Source organism: Budorcas taxicolor, chromosome 1, assembly GCF_023091745.1.
Source record: "Budorcas taxicolor isolate Tak-1 chromosome 1, Takin1.1, whole genome shotgun sequence".
In the NCBI taxonomy this organism is placed as follows: Eukaryota; Metazoa; Chordata; class Mammalia; order Artiodactyla; family Bovidae; genus Budorcas; species Budorcas taxicolor.
This window is the reverse complement of record NC_068910.1, coordinates 66,715,984-66,739,719: the sequence shown is the minus strand read 5'-3', so window position 1 is coordinate 66,739,719 and position 23,736 is coordinate 66,715,984. Positions and strand designations below refer to the sequence as shown.

General features: G+C 41.5%; 1 protein-coding gene across 2 annotated transcripts in view; it reads right to left on the bottom strand.

The window, feature by feature from the left end:
- Nucleotides 1–23,736, bottom strand: part of TMEM50B (transmembrane protein 50B) — a 41,395-nt gene that overhangs the window by 8,951 nt on the left and 8,708 nt on the right. For both annotated transcript variants that reach the window (XM_052640185.1, XM_052640193.1), the window contains exons 2-4: nucleotides 11,261–11,400; nucleotides 9,144–9,256; nucleotides 7,817–7,884 (exon numbers count right to left, since the gene is read on the bottom strand). In XM_052640185.1, coding sequence (XP_052496145.1) covers nucleotides 7,817–7,884; nucleotides 9,144–9,256; nucleotides 11,261–11,359 — 280 coding nt within the window. In that variant the 5' untranslated portion in view covers nucleotides 11,360–11,400. The remainder of the gene's footprint in view (nucleotides 1–7,816; nucleotides 7,885–9,143; nucleotides 9,257–11,260; nucleotides 11,401–23,736) is intronic.

Genomic DNA, 23,736 nt, shown 5'->3' with positions numbered 1-23,736 from the left:
ACTTCCAGATGTTCAAGCTGGTTTTAGAAAAGGCAGAGGAACCAGAGATCAAATTGCCAACATCCACTGGATCATGGAAAAGGCAAGAGAGTTCCAGAAAAACATTTATTTCTGCTTTATTGACTATGCCAAAGCCTTTGATGGTGTGGATCACAATAAACTGTGGAATATTCTGAAAGAGATGGGAATACCAGACCACCTGACCTGCCTCTTGAGAAACCTATATGCAGGTCAGGAAGCAACAGTTAGAACTGGACATGGAACAACAGACAGGTTCCAAATAGGAAAAGGAGTACGTCAAGGCTGTATACTGTCACACTGCTTATTTAACTTCTATGCAGAGTACATCATGAGAAATGTTGGGCTGGAAGAAGCACAAGCTGGAATCCAGATTGCTGGGAGAAATATCAATAACCTCAGATATGTAGATGACACCACCCTTATGGCAGAAAGTGAAGAGAAACTAAAAAGCCTCTTGATGAAAGTGCAAGAGGAGAGTGAAAAAGTTGGCTTAAAGCTCAACATTCAGAAAACAAAGATCATGGCATCTGATCCCATCACTTCATGGGAAATAGATGGGGAAACAGCTGAAACAGTGTCAGACTTTATTTTTTGGGCTCCAAAATCACTGCAGATGGTGACTTCAGCCACGAAATTAAAAGATGCTTACTCCTTAGAAGAAAAGTTATGACCAACCTAGACAGCATATTCAAAAGCAGAGACATTACTTTGCCGACTAAGGTCTGTCTAGTCAAGGCTATGGTTTTTCCTGTGGTCATATATGGATGTGACAGTTGGATTGTGAAGAAGGCTGAGCACCAAAGAACTGATGCGTTTGAACTGCGGTGTTGGAGAAGACTCTTGAGAGTCCCTTGCAAGGAGATCCAACCAGTCCATTCTGAAGGAGATCAACCCTGGGATTTCTTTGGAAGGACTGATGCTAAAGCTGAAACTCCAGTACTTTGGCCACCTCATGCAAAGAGTTGACTCACTGGAAAAGACTCTGATGCTGGGAGGGATTGGGGGCAGGAGGAGAAGGGGACAACAGAGGATGAGATGGCTGGCTGGCATCACTGACTTGATGGATGTGAGTATGAGTGAACTCCGGGAGTTGGTGATGGACAGGGAGGCATGGCGTGCCATGATTCATGGGGTCGCAAAGAGCAACTGAACTGAACTGAACTGAAAAGTTATCCTGTTATACATTATCAAAGTAATTGTTCTATTAGAAGTAACAAATGTATTTCAGACAGCTATTACCATATAGGAATAAGAGATTACAAATGAATAAAGAATGAATAAATGAATAAAGACCATATGTCCCCTCTTCATCAGTATTAAAATCATGTTACTACTCAATATGGTACTAACAGCAGCCATATATCAGTCTCTCTTATGCTGAGGCGGCAACTTGTGCCACGTATCCTTGAAAAGTTCAAGGACAAAAGCATCTCTTCAACCCCTCACTATGCAGAATTTTTTAATTTATACAACACAGAATCTCAATTCAGTGATCATCTGGACACATGAGTAGATTCAACACACTTTTAGGAAAGCAAGTTAGCATTTGTGCCAGACCCTGATCACAGGTATACTGACAGCCTGTCACCGTGTGGAAGGGTTTCAATAAAGCTCCACTGGAATGAAAATAAAACCCACGTTGATTTCCGTAATAGCTAAACTTGCCTTCATTGCAGATATCCTATTACTAAGTGAACAGAAATTCATATATTTTGGACACCAGATAAGCAGCAAGCTCAAAGCTCAGCATGTCTAGAACAGCTGATGTTCGAAAAAAACGGGTCTCCAGATTATCTCAGTTTTATCATAATACTAAGCAGATCTCCAGAAATATACAGTAATGTTTAGCTCCTTGGAGAAAGACATCTTCCAAATTCAATCTCAGCTCTTTTCTAAAGTAAATGAAAAGGAACTACCGAAACTGCTTGTAATTATTTTCCTTCATGTCCTTTATATGTGACTACTCAAAACTCTTCTGATAGAACAAGAAAAAAAACAAACTTCCCTTAAAAAATGAGGATGCTTTTGTTTAACAAAGAATAAAAAACTAATATTTTCCCTTTTTTGCTTTGACTACAGGGAAACTCAGAGTCAGGTTAATAAACAATTAATGAGAGTATCCATCTTGTCCTAGATTCTAAGTACAAGATCTCCTTTCTACCTGTGGTTCCTGTTCCTTCTTATTTAACATTCCCATTTGTTGTATATTTATTACTTTGATAACACTCTTCCTGCAAATTATTCTGGGAATTAAATAGGAATAAATCACAAATAAACCGTTAAAGTAGTATGAAAGTGTGGCAGTAACTGAGCATGCCTATAAGACAGTCTGCCCTTATTTTCTGAAGTACTAGACAGAACTTGCACTAAAGGCACTGTGTATAAGCTGTACTATGAACTTTAACGGAGTAGAGAATAATCACGGAATAAAATGTAAGTCACTAAGAGTAAAAAGTACAGGCTTTGGAACCAGACAGACCCAAGACAAATATAAGTTCTACCTTTAAGCTAAAAAGCTTTGGGTAAGTTACAGCACAATTTTCTATGCCAAATAGATAACAGTAACATAATCCACAGCAATGTCTGTGGAATATATTTTTAATGATCAAATAAATAAACGTGTGCTCTACGCACAACATTTCCACTTGCTAATACATGCTCTTTTATTCTTCATTCTCACTCATTCCTGACACTACTTGCTGAAGCTGGGGCACAAGACATGCAAGTGAGCATGTGCACACAAACACACACAATGCACTTTTAAAATAATTTTTATTTATTTTTATTTTCGGTTGTGCTGGGTCTTTGTTGCTCTGTGGGCTTTTTCCCAGTTGCAGTGAGCAGGGGCTGCTCTCTGGATGAAGTGTGGGGGCTGCTCACTGTGGGGGCTGCTCCTATTGCGGAGCAGGGGCTCTGGGGTGCGCGGGCTTCTGGAGCTGCAGCTCCTGGCTCTAGAGTGCCGGCTCAATAGCTGCAGCTCGTGGGCTTAGCTGCTCCATGGTATGTGGGATCCTCCCGGGTCAGGGGTCGAACCTGTGTCCCCTGCACTGGCAGTGAATTCTTTACCACGGAGCCGCCAGGGAAGCCCCGCAATGCACTTTTAACTTAGGTTTGTCTGCCATTTGCCACTATCTCCAGCCTCTCTAATTCTTCAAGGATCACAACGGAAGTGAAATTATAAAATCTGCATCAGCATTTAAAGCATCAGGTGCAAAAGAAAGCTGACTTGTCCCCCTGTAACTGGCTGAGTTCACTTAGCCTCACGTCCTCCAGGTTCATCCCTACTGTCACATACGGCAGGATTTCCTTCTTCCAGGCCCATGCCCTTTATGTGAGGTGTCTAAGACAGTCAAGCTCACAGAAACAGAAAGTACAGTCGTGGTTGCCAGGGGCTGAAGAGGGAAAGTGGGAGTCATTCAGTGAGTACATAAGATTCTAGGAAGGGCAAAACTACAGTGACAGGAGGCAGATTAGTGGTGGCCAGGTAGGGGAAAGGGGATTAAACTTTCTGGGGTAACAGAAATATTCTACACTATGACTGTAGGTGTAGTTACACACTGTGTACATTTGTCAAAATTCAAATCGTACACCTTAAACTGAACTTTATATTTCATATAAAATTATCCTCAATTACACTGAGTAAATGGTAACAGACAAGGAGACTAAACGGTTCTCGACTGGATACAAGCATGACACAGTGGCTAAAAGCGTAGGCTCTGAAACCAGCCTGTCAGTGTGTAAATCCTGGCCCCACCACACTTGCTTTCTGACTCTGGACAAGTTACTTGAGCTCTCTGTGCCTTAGTTCCTTCATCTAAAATTGAGGACAAGATCACTTATCTCCAAGGACTACTGCAAAATTAACTGAGTTAATATGTGTAGAGAATTCAGGGTAGTCTTTGGTATACACTAAGTATTCTACAAGAAGGGAATGCAAACCACTTCAGTATTCTTGCCTTGAGAACCCCATGAACAGTATGAAAAGGTAAAAAGATATAACCCTGAAAGATGAACTCCCTAGGTCGGTAGGTACCCAAAATGCTACTGGAGATCAATGGCGAAATAACTCCAGAAAGAATGAAGAGATGGAGCCAAAGCAAAAACAACACCCAGTTGTAGATGGGACTGGCGATAGAAGTAAAGTCCAATGCTGTAAAGAGCAATATTGCATAGGAACAGGGAACATTAGGTCCATGCTGCTAAGTCACTTCAGTCGTGTCCGACTCTGTGCGACCCCAGAGATGGCAGCTCACCAGGCTCCCCCGTCCCTGGGATTCTCCAGGCAAGAGGACTGGAGTGGGGTGCCACTGCCATGAATCAACGTAAATTGGAAGTGGCCAAACAGGAGATGGCAAGAGTGAACACTGGCATTTCAGGAATCAGTGAACTAGAATGGACTGCAGTGGGCGAATTTATATCTACTACTGTGGGCAAGAAATGGAGTAGCCCTAATAGTCAACAAGAGTCAGAAATGTAGTACTTGGATGCAATCTCAAAAATGACAGAATGATCTCTGTTCATTTTCAAGGCAAACCATTCAATATCACAGTAATCCAAGTCTATGCCCCAACCACTAATGCTGAAGCTGAAGTTGAATGGTTCTATGAAGACCTACAAGACTTTCTAGAACTAACACCCAAAAAAGATGTCCTTTTCAGTATAGGGGACTGGAACACAAAAGTAGGAAGTCAAGAAACACCTGGAGTAACAAGCAAATTTGGCCTTGGAGTACAAAATGAAGCAGGGCAAAGGCTAACAGAGTTTTGCCAAGAGAACGCACTGGTCATAGCAAACACCCTCTTCCAACAACACAAGAGAAGACTCTACACATGGACATCACCAGATGGTCAATACAGAAATCAGACTGACTATATTCTTTGCAACCAAAGATGGAGAAGCTCTATGCAGTCAGCAAACAAGACCAGAGGTGACTGTGGCTCAGATCATGAACTCCTTATTGCCAAATTTAGGCTTAAATTGAAGAAAGTGAGGAAAACAACTAGACCGTTTAGGAATGACCTAAATCAAATCCCTTACGATTATACAGTGGAAGTGACAAACAGATTCAAGGGGTTAGATCTGACAGACAGAGTGCCTGAAGAACTATGGATGGAGGTTCATGTCATTGTATAGGAGGCAGGGATCAAGACCATCCCCAAGAAAAAGAAATGCAAAAAGGCAAAATGGTTGTCTGAGGAGGCCTTACAAATAGCTGAGAAAAGAAGAGACACTAAAGGCAAAGGAGAAAAGAAAAGATATACCCATTTGAATGCAGAGTTTCAAAGATGAGCAAGGAGAGATAAGAAAGCCTTCCTCAGTGATCAATGCAAATAGAAGAAAACAACAGAATGGGAAAGACTAGAGATCTCTTCAAGAAAATTAGAGATACCAAGGGAATATTTCATGCAAAGATAGGCACAATAAAGGACAGAAATGGTATGGACCTAACAGAAGCAGAAGATATTAAGAAGAGGAGGCAAGAATACATGGAAGAACTGTACAAAAAATATCTTCATGACCTCACGACCGAGATAACCATGATGGTGTGATCACTCACCCAGAGCCAGACATCCTAGAACACAAAGTCAAGTGGGCCTTAGGAAACATCACAATGAACAAAGCTAGCGGAGGTGAAGGAATTCCAGTGGAGCTGTTTCAAATCCTAAGAGATGATGCTGTGAAAGTGCTGCACTCAATATGCCAGCAAATTTGAAAACTCCGTAGTGGCCATAGGACTGGGAAAGGTCAGTTTTCATTCCAATCCCAAAGAAAGGCAATGCCAGAGAATGTTTAAACTACTGCACAATTGCATTCATCTCACATGCTAGCAAAGTAATGCTCAAAATTCTCCAGGCCAGGCTTCAACAGTATGTGAACCATGAACTTCCAGATGTCAAACTGGCTTTAGAAAAGGCAGAGGAACCAGAGATCAAATTGCCAACATCCATTGGATCATCAAGAAAGCAAGAGTTCCAGAAAAACATCTATTTCTGCTTTACTGACTACGCCAAAAGCCTTTGACTGTATGGATCACAACAAACTGTGGTAAATTCTTCAAGAGATGGGAATACCAGATCGCCTGACCTGCCTCTTGAGAAATCTGTATGCAGGTCAGGAAGCAACAGTTAGAACTGGACATGGAACAACAGACTGGGTCCAAATGGAGAAAGGAGTATGTCAAGGCTGTATACTCTCACCCTGCTTGTTTAACTTATATGAAGAGTACATCATGTGAAATGCCAGCTGGATGAAGCAAAAGCTGGAATCAAGACTGCCAGGAAAAATATCAACAACCTCAGATATGCATATGACACCACCCTTATGGCAAAAAGCAAAGAAGAACTAAACAGACTCCTGATGAAAGTGAAAGAGGAGTGAAAAAGTTGGCTTAAAGCTCAACATTCAGAAAACAAAGGTCATGGCATCTGGTCCCATCCCTTCATGGCAAATAGATGGGGAAACAGTGAAAACAGTGACAGACTTTATTTTCTTGGGCTCCAAAATCACTGCAGATGGTGACTGCAGCCACGAAATTAAAAGACACTTATTCCTTGAAAGGAAAGTTATGACCAACCTAGACAGCGTATTAAAAAGCAGAGACATTATTTTGCCCACAAAGGTCCATCTAGTCAAAGCTATCGTTTTTCCAGTGGTCATGTATAGGTGTGAGAGTTGGACTATAAAGAAAGTTGAGCGCCAAAGATTTGATTCTTTTGAACTGTGGTATTGGAGAAGACTCTTGAGAGTCCCTTGGACTGCAAGGAGATCCAACCAGTCTATCCTAAAGGAAATGGGTCCTGAATATTTACTGAAAGGATTGATGCTGAAGCTGAAACTCCAATACTTTGGCCACCTGATGCAAAGAACTGACTCCTTGGAAAAGATCCTGATGCTAAGAAAGATTAAAGGTGGGAGGATGAGGATGAGATGGTTGGATGGCATCACTGACTCGACGGACATGAGTTTGAGCAAGCTCCTGGAGTTAGCTTTGGGCAGGGAAGCCTGGTGTGCTACAGTCCATGGAGTCGCAAAGAGACGGACATGACTGAGCAACTGAACTGAACTGAATTCTACAAGTGCTTGCTATTATTCCTAATCATCCTTCAAAATTCCTTTCCCACGTAGTCCCAATTTCTGACTATAATTACAAGTTAACCTCTCTCATCCTTAAAGGCTGGAAATAGGATGTCTAGTCCTGTACTTCTCATATACAGCAAGAAAATTCCACTGGAAACAAACCCCTGGATTCTAACAGAATGTGTCATAGTCAGAATAAAAGAAAAATACTATTGGATGACAAATCAAAAGATTTCGAACAAAAAATTGTGTATGTAGACAGCATGGTTCTTCTAGACACTTTCACTGTAGTCTGTGGGTTGGTTATTCAGGTGATCAGAACTAAATGTCAAAAACACTGGAGCCCTAGGTTTGATTTCTTGTGTTCGTACTTTGCTGTTAAATAATCACAATCAGCCATATTGTAAGTAATATTATTGGTCAACATTTGGGACAAGAATAAATCCATCATTAGTACAGGAAGAATAACCTGGAGTCAAGATCCACTGATTCTGAATGGTATATTTTATCTATATACTACAGACAATATAGGATGACAAAAACCAGTAACTTCAACTTTCTTAAAGTTTTAAATAACAAAAACTTTTTTAAAAGCAAAACACTAACAATTCTACATAATCATTACCATCCCTAAATAAAGACTCACAAGAGGCTTTGTTTTTTCTACTGATAAATCCCTCTTTCACTAGCATACAGTAACCACTCAAAAGGGCCTTACCTGTTCTTCCCAAACAGCCGCTCTCGTAACTGTCACCTCTCACCTGAGCGTTGGACACAGCGTTTATCCTAGAACAAGACAAAATCATCCAATAAGCTTTCAGGCTGCTAAAAGAGTCACAGATATTTAGAAGGGAATGACTTCTTCACAAGTCATTTAGAAGAGAAACATTTTCTAACTAAAGTCAACATCTAAATAACTGAATGTATCTTTTAACTTAAATGTCCTAATGGATAGAAATATTACAGTAGTCTTACTTTACTAAAATACACCCAGACAAGATTTAATTTTCAGGGATTACTATCACTTGCCTCCAGAGATTATGAAAGAGACTCCTGTTTTCTGATTTCCTTGCCTATTTTACATGAGTGGCCCACTGTGTGTTACCCCATTTTAAGGCTCTCACTATAACCAAGAGCTCAAAAGTTTCTCTTTGTGTTAAAAGTCAAGTGACTTTCTCTCATCCATTTCTCAAATTCAGAGAACATGTGGTTTATGTATAATAAATAGGCTCACTTTATTAAGCTTCTCTTTCCACTTTTGTCAGAGCAGGTTCATTTGTAGTAGGAACTGTCTTTACTTAGTATCCTAAATGAATATAAGTAGATCCATCTTCTACAAATTTAAATGTTTTTAAAGCTTCTGACTATAATAAAATTATGTAATCTTAATATTCAACATATTTTTTAAATTATTAAAAGACATCCATGAAAAGCTTCTGAACTCTTAGGAAGTAACAGAATGGCTAAACCTGAAAATGATTTAATAAAAAAGAAAAGCCATAGATCAATCTCTTAATTTAAGGTTAATCCTGTCCTCCCCCCAATACTGGCAAATACAGTCAAGTAATACATTTAAATAACACTCCATGGATTACTCCCCTCCTAAAAAATCTACAAATGTACAAACTTGATTAAATCTAAAATGCCAATGATTTTTAAGATGCACCATTATTTTTCATGCTGCCAAGGGAAAAATTTATGAATTATAAGATACCAATGACTATGAGAAGCATGCTCATCTTCAGAGATGTTAAAATACAAAAAATAGTCTTAAGATCTATAAAACATAGTAATTTGTCAGTTTAACAAATATTAAGATCGAAAATCACATGCTGAATCATTATAGAGGATAAAGATTATCTGACTAAATTCAAGTCATTCTTGATTTAAAAAAATTTTAATAAAATGGGAATATAGATATAAGCACATATATATATATATCATGTTAAAGAATCAATCGAAGTTATTTCAGATAGCATTAAACTTTTGAGAAAAAAAAAGTTTTTAGGAAAATCATCTTGAGTTGAGAGTTACCTCATACTTACATGAAGAAAGCCAATGTGGAAAACACACCACATGTGTGAAAGGCATGGTTCAGCTGCTCTGGCTTCGGATACACTACAGCTGCGTCGATCATTATCCACCAACCGGTAAAAAACTTGAGGAGGAGAAAGGGCCCACGTCGGTAAAACAGCACTAACTCTAACACTCGGCTTACATGCTCCTTAACATTTCACGTTCTCTATGGACCATATAATTGAAACATGCAATGAAATATGTCTACTTTGAGTTTTAGATGCTGAAATATAAAAAATAAGAATCCCTTGTTTACTTCTTTATAGTATATGAGGTAAATCCAACTAATTAAATCAGTATAAGATTCTGATGTTCTGCTCTCAGTCCAAGATGAAAAATTTATTATCTAGGAATGAATTATCTGCTTCTTTCACCATAAATTTATATACAACCATAAAATACACCATAAATGCACCATTAAATTATATACAACCAAAGCTCTCTTAACTAACCAGTTCCCTGATTACCTAGTTTCACTCTCTTGTTCATATTAAAAAGCACTTGGACATTCCTTTTTAATGTGACCAAGCACTTTCGTTTCCACAAATGAGTTGCCACGTCTCCAAGAAAACGTCTAAGCTTGCTATGATTTTAATTAATAGGCAATTTGATTAAATACTATAAAACTGATTAAATGTGAGTTTGCAAAATGTAAAGTTTCTATGTAAACTAGGCTGAATAGACAAAGTAAAAAAGTTACTAAGGAATTTCATAGGCAAATTAAGTGCAGGCGAGATGACCCTAGAGAGCAAGAAAAACTTAGAAAACACCTAAAAGACTTCTGCATGCATACTGCTTCACAGTTATCTTGAGTTCTTGTCCTACTTTTTTTTTTTTTCTATTGGACTTCAGGTGTAGAACTATACACTGAAAAGGAGAAATTTACATTAAGTCTAAAAGGATCTTTCTGGTCCCAGCTCAAGGTGGTTGTGGTTTCAATGATGAGCTCCGTGAAAGGGAACGTAACCCGTTTCAGGCCTTGGAGGCACCAGAATACATTTAGCTTCAAAATGAAAAGTTTTATAACAAGAGTCTTCAGACCAAGAAAATTAATGCAAAACTTCATGATGGAGTATGCCAGTATCGTAAAGAAGCTCTTGAACGACGTTTAAAATATCGCAAGTATCTTATTCAGTGGGGGCAGGGAATGCTTGATTTCCACCACAAGACTGGCCATGATCTGATTTTGCAGGGCTGGGGGAGGGGGCGCTGTGCCCTGTGGCTTCCCTAGTGGCTCAGAGGGTAAAGAATCTGCTTGCCATGCAGGAGACCGAGGTTTCATCCCTAGGTTGGGAAGATCTCCTGGAGAAGGAAATGGCAACCCATTCTAGTATTCTTGCCTGGAGAGTCCCATGGACAGGGGAGCCTGGCAGGCTACAGTCCATGGGTTCCCAAAGAGTTGGACACAACTGAGCAACTTCACTTTCACTTTCATTGCGGCATGTGGGATCTTAGTCCCCTGAGGAGGGATCCAGCTCATGCCCCCTGCAGTGGAATCCTGGAGTCTTAACCACTGGCCCATCAGAGAAGTCCATGATTTAATTTTTTTTGAAGCTCAAAGATTAAGTACAGAGGGTGAGAAGGGACTCTTTATACCATTCTATTTTTGTCTGTATGTTTGATATTTTTAGTAAAAAGCATTAAAAAAAAAAAGGACTTCCCTGGTGATCTAGCAGTTAAGAATCTGCCTGCCAATGCAAGGTCCACGGGTTCAATCCCTGGCCCGTGAGGATTCCACATGCAGAGGAGCAACTAAGCCCATGCAGCACAGCTACTGAGCCCGGGCCCTGGAGCCCCCGAGCAGCAACTACAGAAGCCCACGCGCCCTACAGCCTACGCTCCTCCAGGAGAGGCGGCGCTGCAATGAGAAGCACGGGCGCTGCAACCAGAGCAGACCTGCACACAGCGACGAAAGCCCAGCACGGCCCAAGATAAATACATAAACAGTAAAACAAAAAGGCAGGAAAAAAAGCTACTGCCTACAAAAACTGTACTATCTTGGTTATTCACAGTGCAAAGGAATCAAGATAAATTTCCAGGGGGAAAGGTGAGGCATGAATGTTGCCAACCACGCCTTTCCACTTACCAATATACCTGCAACCACAGAGGCCACCGCGTTTCTTCTCTCACTCCAGTCAATGCACTCACATTCCGGCCAACGGAAATTGTCTAGGAAGCCCGCCATTTTCACCACTTAAGCATGTATTTTTCATTAAATACTATATTCTAAAAAAAAAAGAAAAAAAATCCATGTGAGGAAATATTTTAAAAAAGTGAAATATTCTACTACTTTCTTAAAGCTTTAAAGACCAACTTACTTCAGGTCTTTATCTCGTATAGGTAAGAAGAAAAATTCAGTACTACACTACATCTATTCAGAAAAATTCAGTACTACATCTATTGAGATGTACCTAAGACTGCTAGGACACAAGAGGGCGCTTACTAACAGTATCTGTTAAATGAGCAAAGTCTCTGACACTTCTCCAATTGAGAGGTGGATCTATGTACCTTCCTTTGAATTGAGGCCAACAATAAAGGTGGGTTGAGGGCTTCCCTGGTAGCTCAACTGGTAAAGAATCCACCTGCAATGCAGGAGACCCTGGTTCGATTCCTGGGTCGGGAAGCTCCCCTGGAGAAGGAATAGGCTACCCACTCCAGTATTCTTGGGCTTCCCCTGTAGCTCATATGGTAAAGAATCTGCCTGCAATGTGAGAGACCTGGGTTCGATCTCAGGGTTGGGAAGATCCCCTGGAGGAGGGCACAGCAACCCACTCTAGTTTTCTTGCCTGGAAAATCCCCATGGGCAGAGAAGCCTGGTAGGCTACAGTCCAGGGGGTTGCAAAGAGTCAGACATGACTAAGCACAGCACAGCAAAGGTGGGTTGACCAACAAAGTAGAGAAAGTGATGTCATGTAACTTCTTAGACTAGATCATACAAGGTAAGGAACACTAAAACCAGAGTCCTGGTTCCTTCATGAAAAATCCAAGACCACAGTACTGTGAGGAGACCACATATAGGCGTTCTGGTCTACAGTTCCAGGCTAGCCCAGCCAACAGCTAGCCTCAAACACTGCTATATAAACTCTCTTAAATACCTGAATAACCCCTCACCGCAACTAGAGAAAGTCCTCACACAGCAACAATGACCCACTGCAGCCAACAATAAATTAATTAAATTAAAATACAATGAACAAAAGCATCTTAAAAAGCACTGAATATCATTAGTCATCAGGGAAATGCAAATTAAAGAAATATCACGTCCACTAGAAGAGCTAAGACTTTTAAAAAGATTGACTGTTGGTGGTAGAACAATTGGAAATCTTACACGTTTCTGGTTGCGATTTCTTACGAAGTTAAAACAAACCTTCCTATAATCTAGCAATTCCATTTCTAAATATTCACCAAGGGAAGTAAAAACATGTGTCCACATACACAAAAAGACTTTTACAAGGAAGTTTAGAGCAGGTTTACTCATATTAGTTCCAAACTGAAACAACCTAAATGCTTAACAGAAGAACAAATGGATAAACAATTTATGATCAATCCACAGAATGGAATATTATTCAGGGACAAAAAAGGATGAATATATATAATCACCCAGGAAAAAAACCTCAGAAACCTGATTTATGTGAAAAAAGGCAGACACAAATGAGTATATACGTATGATGCTATTTAAATGAAGCTTAAGAGGCGAAACTAACCAATGTTCCCAGAAATCAAAACATGATTGCCTATAGGGACTGAGAACTGACTACAAGGGAACTTTTTTTGCAGGGTGGGGGGCGGGGGGAGTGATAGAAATGGCCTGTATCTTGGTTGAGATACTGATTATGCAGGTACACGTATTTATCAAAAGTTACTGAAGTGTACACTTAAGAGCTGTGTATTTTACAGTACGTAAATTTTACCCACAAAAAGTTTTTTTTAATTTTATCATTTAGATACGCTTTAGCCACACTAAAGACTTACTCTGTATGCATTATGGATATGTTTCATCAAGATAGTTTACAGACATGTAGATGAACTGTTATCAAAGATTAAATATTAACTAGTTAAAAAGCAAGTTTAGGGGAAGGTCACCATGAATTTAAGACAATGTCTGAAGGTTAAAACAGAAGTCGTACTTCCTATTGTAAAATTCATTTCCCAGGACTTACCCAGTGGTCCAAGGGTTAAGAATCCACCTTTCAATGCAGATGTTGGTTTGATCCCTGGTCGGGGAACTAAAATCCCACATGCCTCAGGGCAACTAGGTTTGCAGGCCGCAACTACTGAGCCCATTCGTCCCAGAGCCTGTGGAACCACAGCTAGCAAAGGAGCACGCCACAGTGAAAGATCCGGAAAGGTCCCGCATACTGCAACTAAGACCTGACACAGCCAAACAACTAGTTTTCTTAAAATTCATTTCAGAAAACATATGGTCATCCCTCAGTATATACAGGGGGTTTGGTTCCAGGACTCCCTTTGGATATTAAAATCTGTGGACAATGAAGTCCCTTGTATAAAATGGCATCAGTTCAGTTCAGTTCAGTAGCTCAGTTCCTATCCAACTCTTTGCAACCCCCTGAACTGCAGCACCCCAGGCTTCCCAGTCCATCACCAACTCCCGGACTTCACCCAAATTCATGTCCATTGAGTCAGTGATGCCATCCAACCATCTCATCCTCTGTTGTCCCTTTCTCCTCCTGCCTTCGATCTTTCCCAGCATCAGGGTCTTTTCGAATGAGTCAGCTCTTCACATCAGGTGGCCAAAGTATTGGAGTTTCAGCTTCAACATCAGTCCTTCCAATGAACACCCAGGACTGATCATCTCCCTTAGGATGGACTGGTTGGATCTCCTTGCAGTCCAAGGGACTCTCAAGAGTCTTCTCCAACACCACAGTTCAAAAGCATCAATTCTTCGGTGCTCAGCCTTCTTCACAGTCCACTCTCACACCCATACATGACCACTGGAAAAATGATAGCTATGACTAGACGGACCTTTGTTGGCAAAGTAATGTCTCTGCTTTTTAATATGCTGTCTAGGTTGGTCATAACTTTCCTTCCAAGGAGCAAGCATCTTTTAATTTCATGGCTGCAGTCACCATCTGCAGTGATCTTGGAGCCCAAGAAAATAAAATCTCTATTCCCATTGTTTCCCCATCTATTTGCCATGAAGTGACGGGACCAGATGCCATGACCTTTATTTTCTGAATGTTGAGTTTTAAGCCAACTTTTTCACTCTCTGCTTTCACTTTCATCAAGAGGCTCTTTAGTTCTTCGCTTTCTGCCCTAAGGGAGGCATCATCTGCATATCTGAGGTTATTGATATTTTTCCTGGAAATGTTGATTCCAGCTTTTGCTTTATCCAGCCCAGCATTTCACATGATGTACTCTGCATAGAAGTTAAACAAACAGGCTAACAATATACAGCCTTGATGTACTGCTTTCCCAATTTGGAACCAGTCTGTTGTTCATGTCCAGTTCTAAGTGTTGCTTCCTGACCTGCCTACAGGTTTCTCAGGAGGCAGGTCAGGTGGTCTGGTATTCCCATCTCTTTCAGAATTTTCCAGTTTGTTGTGATCCCCACAGTCAAAGGCTTTGGCGTGAATGCAGACATTTAAAAAGTATTTCTGAGGGACTTCCCTGGTGGCCCAGTGGTTAAGACCCCATGCTTCCAATGCAGGGGGTGCAGGTGTGATCTCTAGTTGGGGAGCTGATATCCCACATGCCATGTGAAAAGAACTTGTTTTATATTTGTTTCTGAGAAACACTGAATGGCATGAATAAATGGTAATGACTAAGCGAAAAAAGCAGGTTATTAAAACTATTGCATTATTTCCTTTTTAGAAAAAAAGAATCAGCAGTATATATAAACACATACATGTGTAAAAATGCTAGGACAAACACCAGTACTTCCGTAATATCATTATACATATGGATGATAATAAGATGGTGTGTGTTTTTTAGTCTATTTTCAAAGTCTGTTGCACTGAGCATGAATTACATTTTTTTAATGCAAAGTGACTTTTAACATTAACACAGTAATTAAAACTATGAATTGATTCTTCTTGCCTGTTGAAAAACCTTTTATATGATGTACTATGTCTATAACTATGTTTAATAAACAAACTTTTTTGAGGTCAAGGAAATTACTGGTATGTTCTCCCATAAAACTGACCCTGGTAGCAATTTTTAAAAAACAAGATTATTAAACTGAACTAATGGAAGTTTCCTAATACATTCAGTTCAGTTCAGTTCGGTTCAGTCGCTCAATCATGTCCGACTCTTTGCGACCCCATGAATCGCAGCACTCCAGGCCTCCCTGTCCAACACCAACTCCAGGAGTTCACTCAGACTCACGTCCATCGACTCGGTGATGCCATTCAGTTTTAGCATCAGTCTTTCCAATGAACACCCAGGACTGATCTCCTTTAGGACAGACTGGTTGGATCTCCTTGCAGTCCAAGGGACTTTCAAGAGTCTTCTCCAACACCACAGTTCAAAAGCATCAATTCTTCGGCGCTCAGCTTTCTTCACAGTCCAACTCTCACATCCATACATGACCACTGGAAAAACCATAGCCTTGACTAGACATTAGACAGTCATTATTGCCACTCCTAAAAGAGGTAACTCTTTATAAAGAGAAATGAGTCCTTTTTTTTTTTTTTTTTTGCCTGTGCCATGCAGCATACAGGATCTTAGTTCCCCAACCAGGGATCAAACCTATGCCCCCTTAAGTGGAAGCTCGGAATCCTAATCACTGGACCACCAGGGAATGCCTTTTTAGAGGGCATTTTAAATGATTCTATTGTGAAAATTTCTAAACAGTTAGTTTAGGAAACCAAAGGACAGCTGCAAAAAGCAAGAGGAGAAAACAACAAACACCTGAATAATATATAAACATGGTCTGAGCAATTTCCATAGACACCCAAGTCCCAAAATTCAAAATTCTTTCCTTTGACCAAACTTTCATACTACCATCTGTTTGTTCATCTTTCTTTGCTAGTGGAGGTGATGGAATTCCAGTTGAGCTGTTTCAAATCCTGAAAGATGATGCTGTGAAAGTGCTGCACTCAACATGCCAGCAAATTTGGAAAACTCAGCAGTGGCCACAGGACTGGAAAAGGTCAGTTTTCATTCCAATTCCAAAGAAAGGAAATGCCAAAGAATGCTCAAACTACCGCACAATTGCACTCATCTCACATGATAGTAATGCTCAAAATTCTCCAAGCCAGACTTCAGCAATACGTGAACCGTGAACTCCCTGATGTTCAAGCTGGTTTTAGAAAAGGCAGAGTAACCAGAGATCAAATTGCCAACATCCGCTGGATCATGGAAAAAGCAAGAGAGTTCCAGAAAAACATCTATTTCTGCTTTATTGACTATGCCAAAGCCTTTGACTGTGTGGATCACAATAAACTGTGGAAAATTCTGAAAGAGATGGGAATACCAGACCACCTGACTTGCCTCTTGAGAAATCTGTATGCAGGTCAGGAAGCAACAGTTAGAACTGGACATGGACAACAGACTGGTTCCAACTAGGAAAAGGAGTACATCAAGGCTGTATATTGTCCCCCTGCTTATTTAACTTCTATGCAGAGTACATCATGAGAAATGCTGGGCTGGATGAAGCACAAGCTGGAATCCAGATTGCCGGGAAAAATATCAATAACCTCAGATATGCAGATGACACCACCCTTATGGCAGAAAGTCAAGAGCAGCGAAAAAGCCTCTTGATGAAAGTGAAAGAGGAGAGTGAAAAAGTTGGCTTAAAGCTCAATATTCAGAAAACGAAGATCATGGCATCCGGTCCCATCACTTCATGGGAAATAGATGGGGAAAGAGTGGAAACAGTGTCAGACTTCATTTTTCGGGGCTCCAAAATCAGTGCAGATGGTGACTGCAGCCATGAAATTAAAAGACGCTTACTCCTTGGAAGAAAAGTTATGATCAACCTAGATAGTATATTCAAAAGCAGAGACATTACTTTGCCGACTAAGGTCCGTCTAGTCAAGGCTATGGTTTTTCCTGTGGTCATGTATGGATGTGAGAGTTGGACTGTGAAGAAGGCTGAGCACCGAATAACTGATGCTTTTGAACTGTGGTGTTGGAGAAGACTCTTGAGAGTCCTTTGCAAGGAGATCCAACCAGTCCATTCTGAAGGAGATCAGCCCTGGGATTTCTTTGGAAGGAATGATGCTAAAGCTGAAACTCCAGTACTTTGACCATCTCATGCGAAGAGTTGACTCATTGGAAAAGACTCTGATGCTGGGAGGGATTGGGGGCAGGAGGAGAAGGGGACGACCGAGGATGAGATGGCTGGATGGTATCACGGATTCGATGGACGTGAGTCTGAGTGAACTCCAGGAGTTGGTGATGAACAGGGAGGCCTGGCGTGCTGCGATTCATGGGGTCGCAAAGAGTCAGACACGACTGAGCGACTGAACTGAACTGAACTGCACTAGTTGCCAAATGATGTTAGGTGCTGTGTATACAAAAATGATTACCACAATCAACGTAAAGAATTTAGGGGACATTGTCAGAAGAATAAATGTGCTATAAATATACATAAACTATGGGCTATAACATAAAAGCTCTATAATAGAAGTATAAAAACAGTGTTACAGAAGAGTTGCCAGGAAGAGTTGAGGGAAGTTTGATAAAGAAAAAATAAACTTGGCTGAGTTTTGAAGCAACAATAAGAATGTGATAGATGAAAAAGAAGGAATAAAATATATGAAATCATGCAGGCACACAAGAAAACAGGGTAGCGTTTACAGTATTTCAAAGAGTGGTGGTGGTGATTAACCTGTTTGGGACAAGATCAAGAAGAATTTTTCAGCCTATGCAAATCTGACCTCTACCCTCTAAGCCAGGGATTAGCCAACTTCTTCTGTAAAGAACCAGACGGTGTACATTTTTGGCTTTGCAGACCAAACGGTCTCCGTCAGGACTATTCATCTCTGCTGTTATAACAGCACAGACACTATGTGGACAGATGAGCATATGCCTGTACTCCAATAATGCTTAATTTACAAAGCAGGCAGCAGACCAGACTTCGCCCACAGCTCAGTCTGGAGGCCCCTGCTCAGCGAACTAGGGAGCTGCCAGAGGCTTGTAAGCAGGGAAGACAAGATCAGTGCTGTGATCTAGAAAGATAATTCTGGGCAGACGAGTATGGAGAAGGGACTGAAGGAAAATGTTAAAGGCACCTTCTAGATAGAAAGAGAATAACGATATGAGCTGAGGCCAGACTGGTAAGGCTAAAGAAAAGGGTTTTGTTTGAGAAATATTAGTACGGTATTATCCACAAGCAAGGAAGAGCTAAGAATGACTATGTTTGGGTGCTCAATGCCTGGCAAGACACCACTAACCAAAACAGGGAAGGGAGAAAGGGAGAGTTTGAGCATAATGGGCTTGAAATGATGAAGGGCCTGCAGGTGGAGAGGTGCCAAAGACAGATGCACAGATGGAATAGTGGTTTAAGACACAAAAAGAGGCTGGAGGTTTGCAGTGATTAAGTGGCAGCTGAAGTCATGGGCGCAGCTAGGCTATCTTGAGGAGGAAACGCAGAAGAGGGCAGAGGACTGACTCTGCTCATCTCCGACTCCCTTCCTTCCTTTCTTGCATCACTGTGTGCCAGGCATCACAGCGGACAACACACAGTGGAACTTAACCAGCACAAAACTCCTCTAGAACATGTATCGAGTACTTACAGAACATGTCTTACAAGCAAGGTACTGTGGGAAAAACAAAAATGAATAAAACTTGGCACCCATCATCAGGAGGTGAACAAACTGGCAGAGCAATCAACTGAGATGTTTTTTAAATCAAGTTACAATTTGTTAAAAAAAACAAACAAACAAACAACAAAACTGATACCCCCCCAAACCCCAAATCAGGAAATTTACAAAATTTAAATACTGTTCAAGATAGTAGGTCTACATAATCAGACAGCTGACTCAAAAGAGACAGAAATAAAATCTATGGGAACTCGCTGGTGGTCCAGCGGTTAGGGCTCTGTGCTTTCAAATGCCGAGGGCCCAGGCTCAACCCCTGGCTGGGGAGCTAAAGTCCCACAAGCTTCACGAGGCAGTCAAACGAAACATGTAAGAGCCATACAGAGTAAAATATACATCTTCCCTACCTCTACTACTACTACTGGCTATTAGTTACAAGGTGCTTACAGACAACTCCACTCCATCCTCAGAGGAACTCTTTGCACAGACTATTCCACTGACTCCTCACAAATACTCTAAGGCAATTACTAAGATTCTCTGGTATTACTAAAAAAAAAGTTTAGAGAAGAACTGGCCCAAGGTCAGTGCTAGCAAGAAGGAAAGCCTGGATTCCACTGAAGCTCACATCTGATTCCAAAACCCGTTTCGTGACCATTACACTGTACCTATGCCAGAGAGATTCACAGCATTTCTCTCATTTCTGGTTTCTTGGGCAGAAAGCTACTATCCTACTGCCTGTGGTGAAGAGAGCAAGAAAAACAAGATGGAGAGAAAGGGCCCCGATTTACAGGAACCCTGTGACCACCCAGAAATAGAAGAAAGCCGTCCGATGAGATCCACAAGGACAGTGTGATTACTGCTGCTTCGAGTCTTGCCAAGCGAGTCTGGAGAATACGAGCTTTCTTCCTGGGTTGCTACAAACCTGGTTTCTGGGCACTCACAGTATGAATATTTTATAGGCCTTAAGATCCAACAGTATGAATTATTCAGAGAGCTAAAATACTTTTGGAAAAGACATTTAACATACTTAATCTCAGGATGCTTCTTTGCCTTCTCACCTATAAATCATCTATTAACAGAAATAAAATTTAGGAAGTAGCATCAATTTTGGTAAAAGATTTAAAACTAAAAGCCAAAGTAAAGGACAGGGAGCTTAGGTTTTTAAGGAGACTCTGATCGTGTAGCTATACAATTTGCCCCAGTAATATCCTTAACAACTTTGAATTATTCAAAACATGAATTATTCAAAATGGTGAACCCTTCCCTATACTGCCTCCCTATGCAGCTGATTCGCAGATTTACTTTTCCATACATCCAACTACTTGCCTGACACCCTCTGGCTGTCTCAAAGTCACTTCAAAATCAGCAGGTCCAAACACAAATTCAAATGCATGGTCCCCTCCTCCAAATCTGATCCTATTCCAGGATTCTCTACAATTAACGAATCACCAGTCATTCGATTACATAAGCCAGAAATGCAAGTGTCTTCCTCTTTACTTCTTTCTTACCTCTCACATCCCTCACCTGATTGTGCCTCCTTTAACTCTCTCAGGGCTTTCCTGTGGCTCAGCTGGTAAAGAATCCGCCTGTGATGCGGACTGATCCCTGGGTTGGGAAGATCCCCTGGAGAAGGGAAAGGCTACCCACTCCAGTATTCCGGCCTAGAGAATTCCATGGACTGTATAGTCCATGGCATTGCAATGTGTTGGACATGACTGAGCAACTTTCACTTAACTCTCTCAAGTCTAACTTCTCCACGTCTCCCTTCCAGCACCATCACCTGAGTGATGGAGAGAGGTCCCTCTCCCACCTGTCCCATGACAACAGGTTCCCAACTGATCCAGCCTCATCCTCTCATGCCCTCATCAATATGTTCTCCATACCACAGCTAGAATGTTGTTACTGCTTTTAAAAGGCACAAAGCTGGCATCTCCTTCCTGCTTAAAACCTTTCACCATCTTTCCATTGCTAAAGACAAAGACGCTATAGCACGGTCCAGCACTTATTTTCCTCAAGCTGCTCTTGAAATATTTTCTCCTCTCTCCCCGAGTGATCCCCGTTTCTCTTGTAGTGCCTTACACTTGATGAATCACCCCATACAAACCACGCCCCCTCCGCATGATACCTACCTTTCCATCCCCAGCTCACCTGGTTAACTCCTACTCGTGATGCCAGATGTCCCCTTAGTTATGACTTCTCCACTCAAATATCAGCTTTCCTTTCATTCATTCAAGGTTTATTTATGGAGTGCTGGCTACATGCCAGGCCCTGCTGTGGACACTTACAACAACGAGCAGATAAAAAGCACTGGCCATGTGGAGCTTTGGCAGTGGGAAAGAAGGGAGATGGGAACGACACAATAAACGTAATTTAAATAGTAAATTATAGACCATGTTGGAAAATGATAAATGCCCTGAGGGGAACAGGAAAGCAGACTAGGGGCCCTGGGAGTGTGGGCGATGGGCCAGCTGAAAGGCCAAACTGGTGGACGAGCCAGGCCCCCTTGAAGAGATGACACCTGAGGCATGCAGTTAGCCACGTGGGCATCAGCAGAACAACAGCAAGGCGAAGGCCCCAGGGCAGAACTGGCTATTCAAGGAGCAACCTGGAAGCAGGCGAGGTTGCAGTGGAGTCAGTGAGCTCGGAAAGTAGACCAGAGAGGCAACAAGGTAGCCTCACAGGCTACTGTGAGTACTTTCACCTTTACTGATTAAAATTGGGAGCCCTAACGGAGAAGGCGATGGCAGCCCGCTCCAGCACTCCTGCCTGGCGAATCCTGTGGACGGAGGAGCCTGGTGCGCTGCAGTCCATGGGGTCGCGAAGAGTCAGACACGACTGAGCGACTTCCCTTTCAGGCATTGGAGAAGGAAATGGCAACCCACTCCAGTGTTCTTGCCTAGAGAATCCCAGGGACGGGGGAGCCTCATGGGCTGCCGTCTATGGGGTTGCACAGAGTCGGACACGACTGACACGACTTAGCAGCAGCAAGGGAGTCTGAGAAGTCTGCCTTACATTTATTTAAAAGCGTCCCTTAGGCTGTTGTGGGGAGAACAGACTGCCGGGGGAAGAGTGGAAGGAGCGAAACCAGTTAAAAGGTTGTTGAAATAATCCAAGTGGACGATGATAACGGCTTCCATGCTCTCCTGACTCCACGGCCAGACCTAATTCCCCTAGCATTTCAGTATTGATCTTTTATGTGATCAATACCTACCTCCCTCTGAAGAAAGTAAGCTCCACAAAGGACACCCACGTCCGTTTTTGCTCACTGTGGTTCTCCCAGAGCTTAGCACAGTACATGGCATAAAGAAGGCGCTCCAATACTTGCTGAATGACTGAATCTAACTATTCTGTGTTTCAAACTCTGAAATGCAATACATGTCTCATTATCCTGTCACCAAAAAAAGAAGAGTCAACTTTATATCTAGGTTTAGTTAAATTGACAATTTGTTAACACTGATAATAAAAAGTGTTATTTCAGTGAAGGAAATAAAATCTTGCCATGACAATATATTTAAGCATATTATTTCTTAAAACCATCTTCTGTGCTTTCTCAAGTCCATATTCTGCCAGAACTTTCTGAAACTCAGATTGGGGGACTTCCCTGGAAGCCTAGTGGTTAAGACTCCTTGCTTCCACTTGGGCATGGGTTTGCTCCCTCGCTGGGGAATTAAGATCCAATAAGCTGCGCGGCACAGTCAAGAAAAAAAAAAAAAAGTAGTTTAAAAACAAATTCAGGTGGGATCATGCCTTTTATTCTAAAACTTTCAATGGCTTAAAGTCAAATGACATAGGATACTTACAGTCTCCCCCAATATAGCTTCCTTATCTCCTCCTAGCCTGAGGCACTCTTCACTCCAGTCACAGAGAAATAAAAGGGAGAAGACAGCCAATACTTACCAAACACCTACTGTTAGGCAAACTGTTAAATATTTTCAATATATTCACTTATACATTTCTGTATCTATTTCTATATATCTATGTCCTTGGAATGGATCTTCATCTCCTGGTCTACAGACAAACTCCCAATTCAACTTTTAGGACACATGCCGGGGCCAGCGTGAGGAACTCTGCCCATGGCAAGGGTCATGAGGAAGGAGGCTTGGCATACGCAGAGGCGTGATCAAGCCTCAGGAAACCCCCTGTTCCCGAGCATCTAACCCCAAAACCAGAGTCTGTTTTATGCTCTCACGTACACCTCTGACTTTACGAGGGGTCCTCCCCCATAACCATTTCTCTAGAAGAAGGAATAAACGTGCAGCTCCAAGGCAATAAAAATTCTTGGGCGTGACAAGAGTGTTTCAGCTTACGGACTCCTCTGAAGGTTATCTAGCCCGCCTGTATAGGTTCATCCGGCCACATGTGATTGTTTCCAGCCTCCCAATCTGAGAGGCATGAGATGTTTTAGACTTACTAAAGGCAAATTTCTTTTGGGGAATTAGAAATTATTAGTATAGTGGGTTGGTTAGAAATTATATTGGTGAAGGGTTTTTCATTTGTTGTGTCAATTGCTGCTAATTCCCTGGTCTGGGTGGGACAAGGATGTCTCAGGTCAAACCTCTCTGCTGACAGACTAGCTTGTGTGACAGGATTATCCATACTGCTGCCACTACGCACATGATTGTTTACTACCTCTCAACCATAAACAGCACAGAGAGTTTGGAGTATTTTGAGAGTCTTAATTAGCATAGGGCTTTTTCTTCTTGTTGAGTCAATGATTGCTGCCAGGCCTCCATATCCTTAGGCACCTGGGAATATATTAATCAATGTATTTGGAATATAGAAAAGGAAATATAGTAGTTTTTGATGTTAGCAATACTAGACTTTTTGAGTTAATGAATTT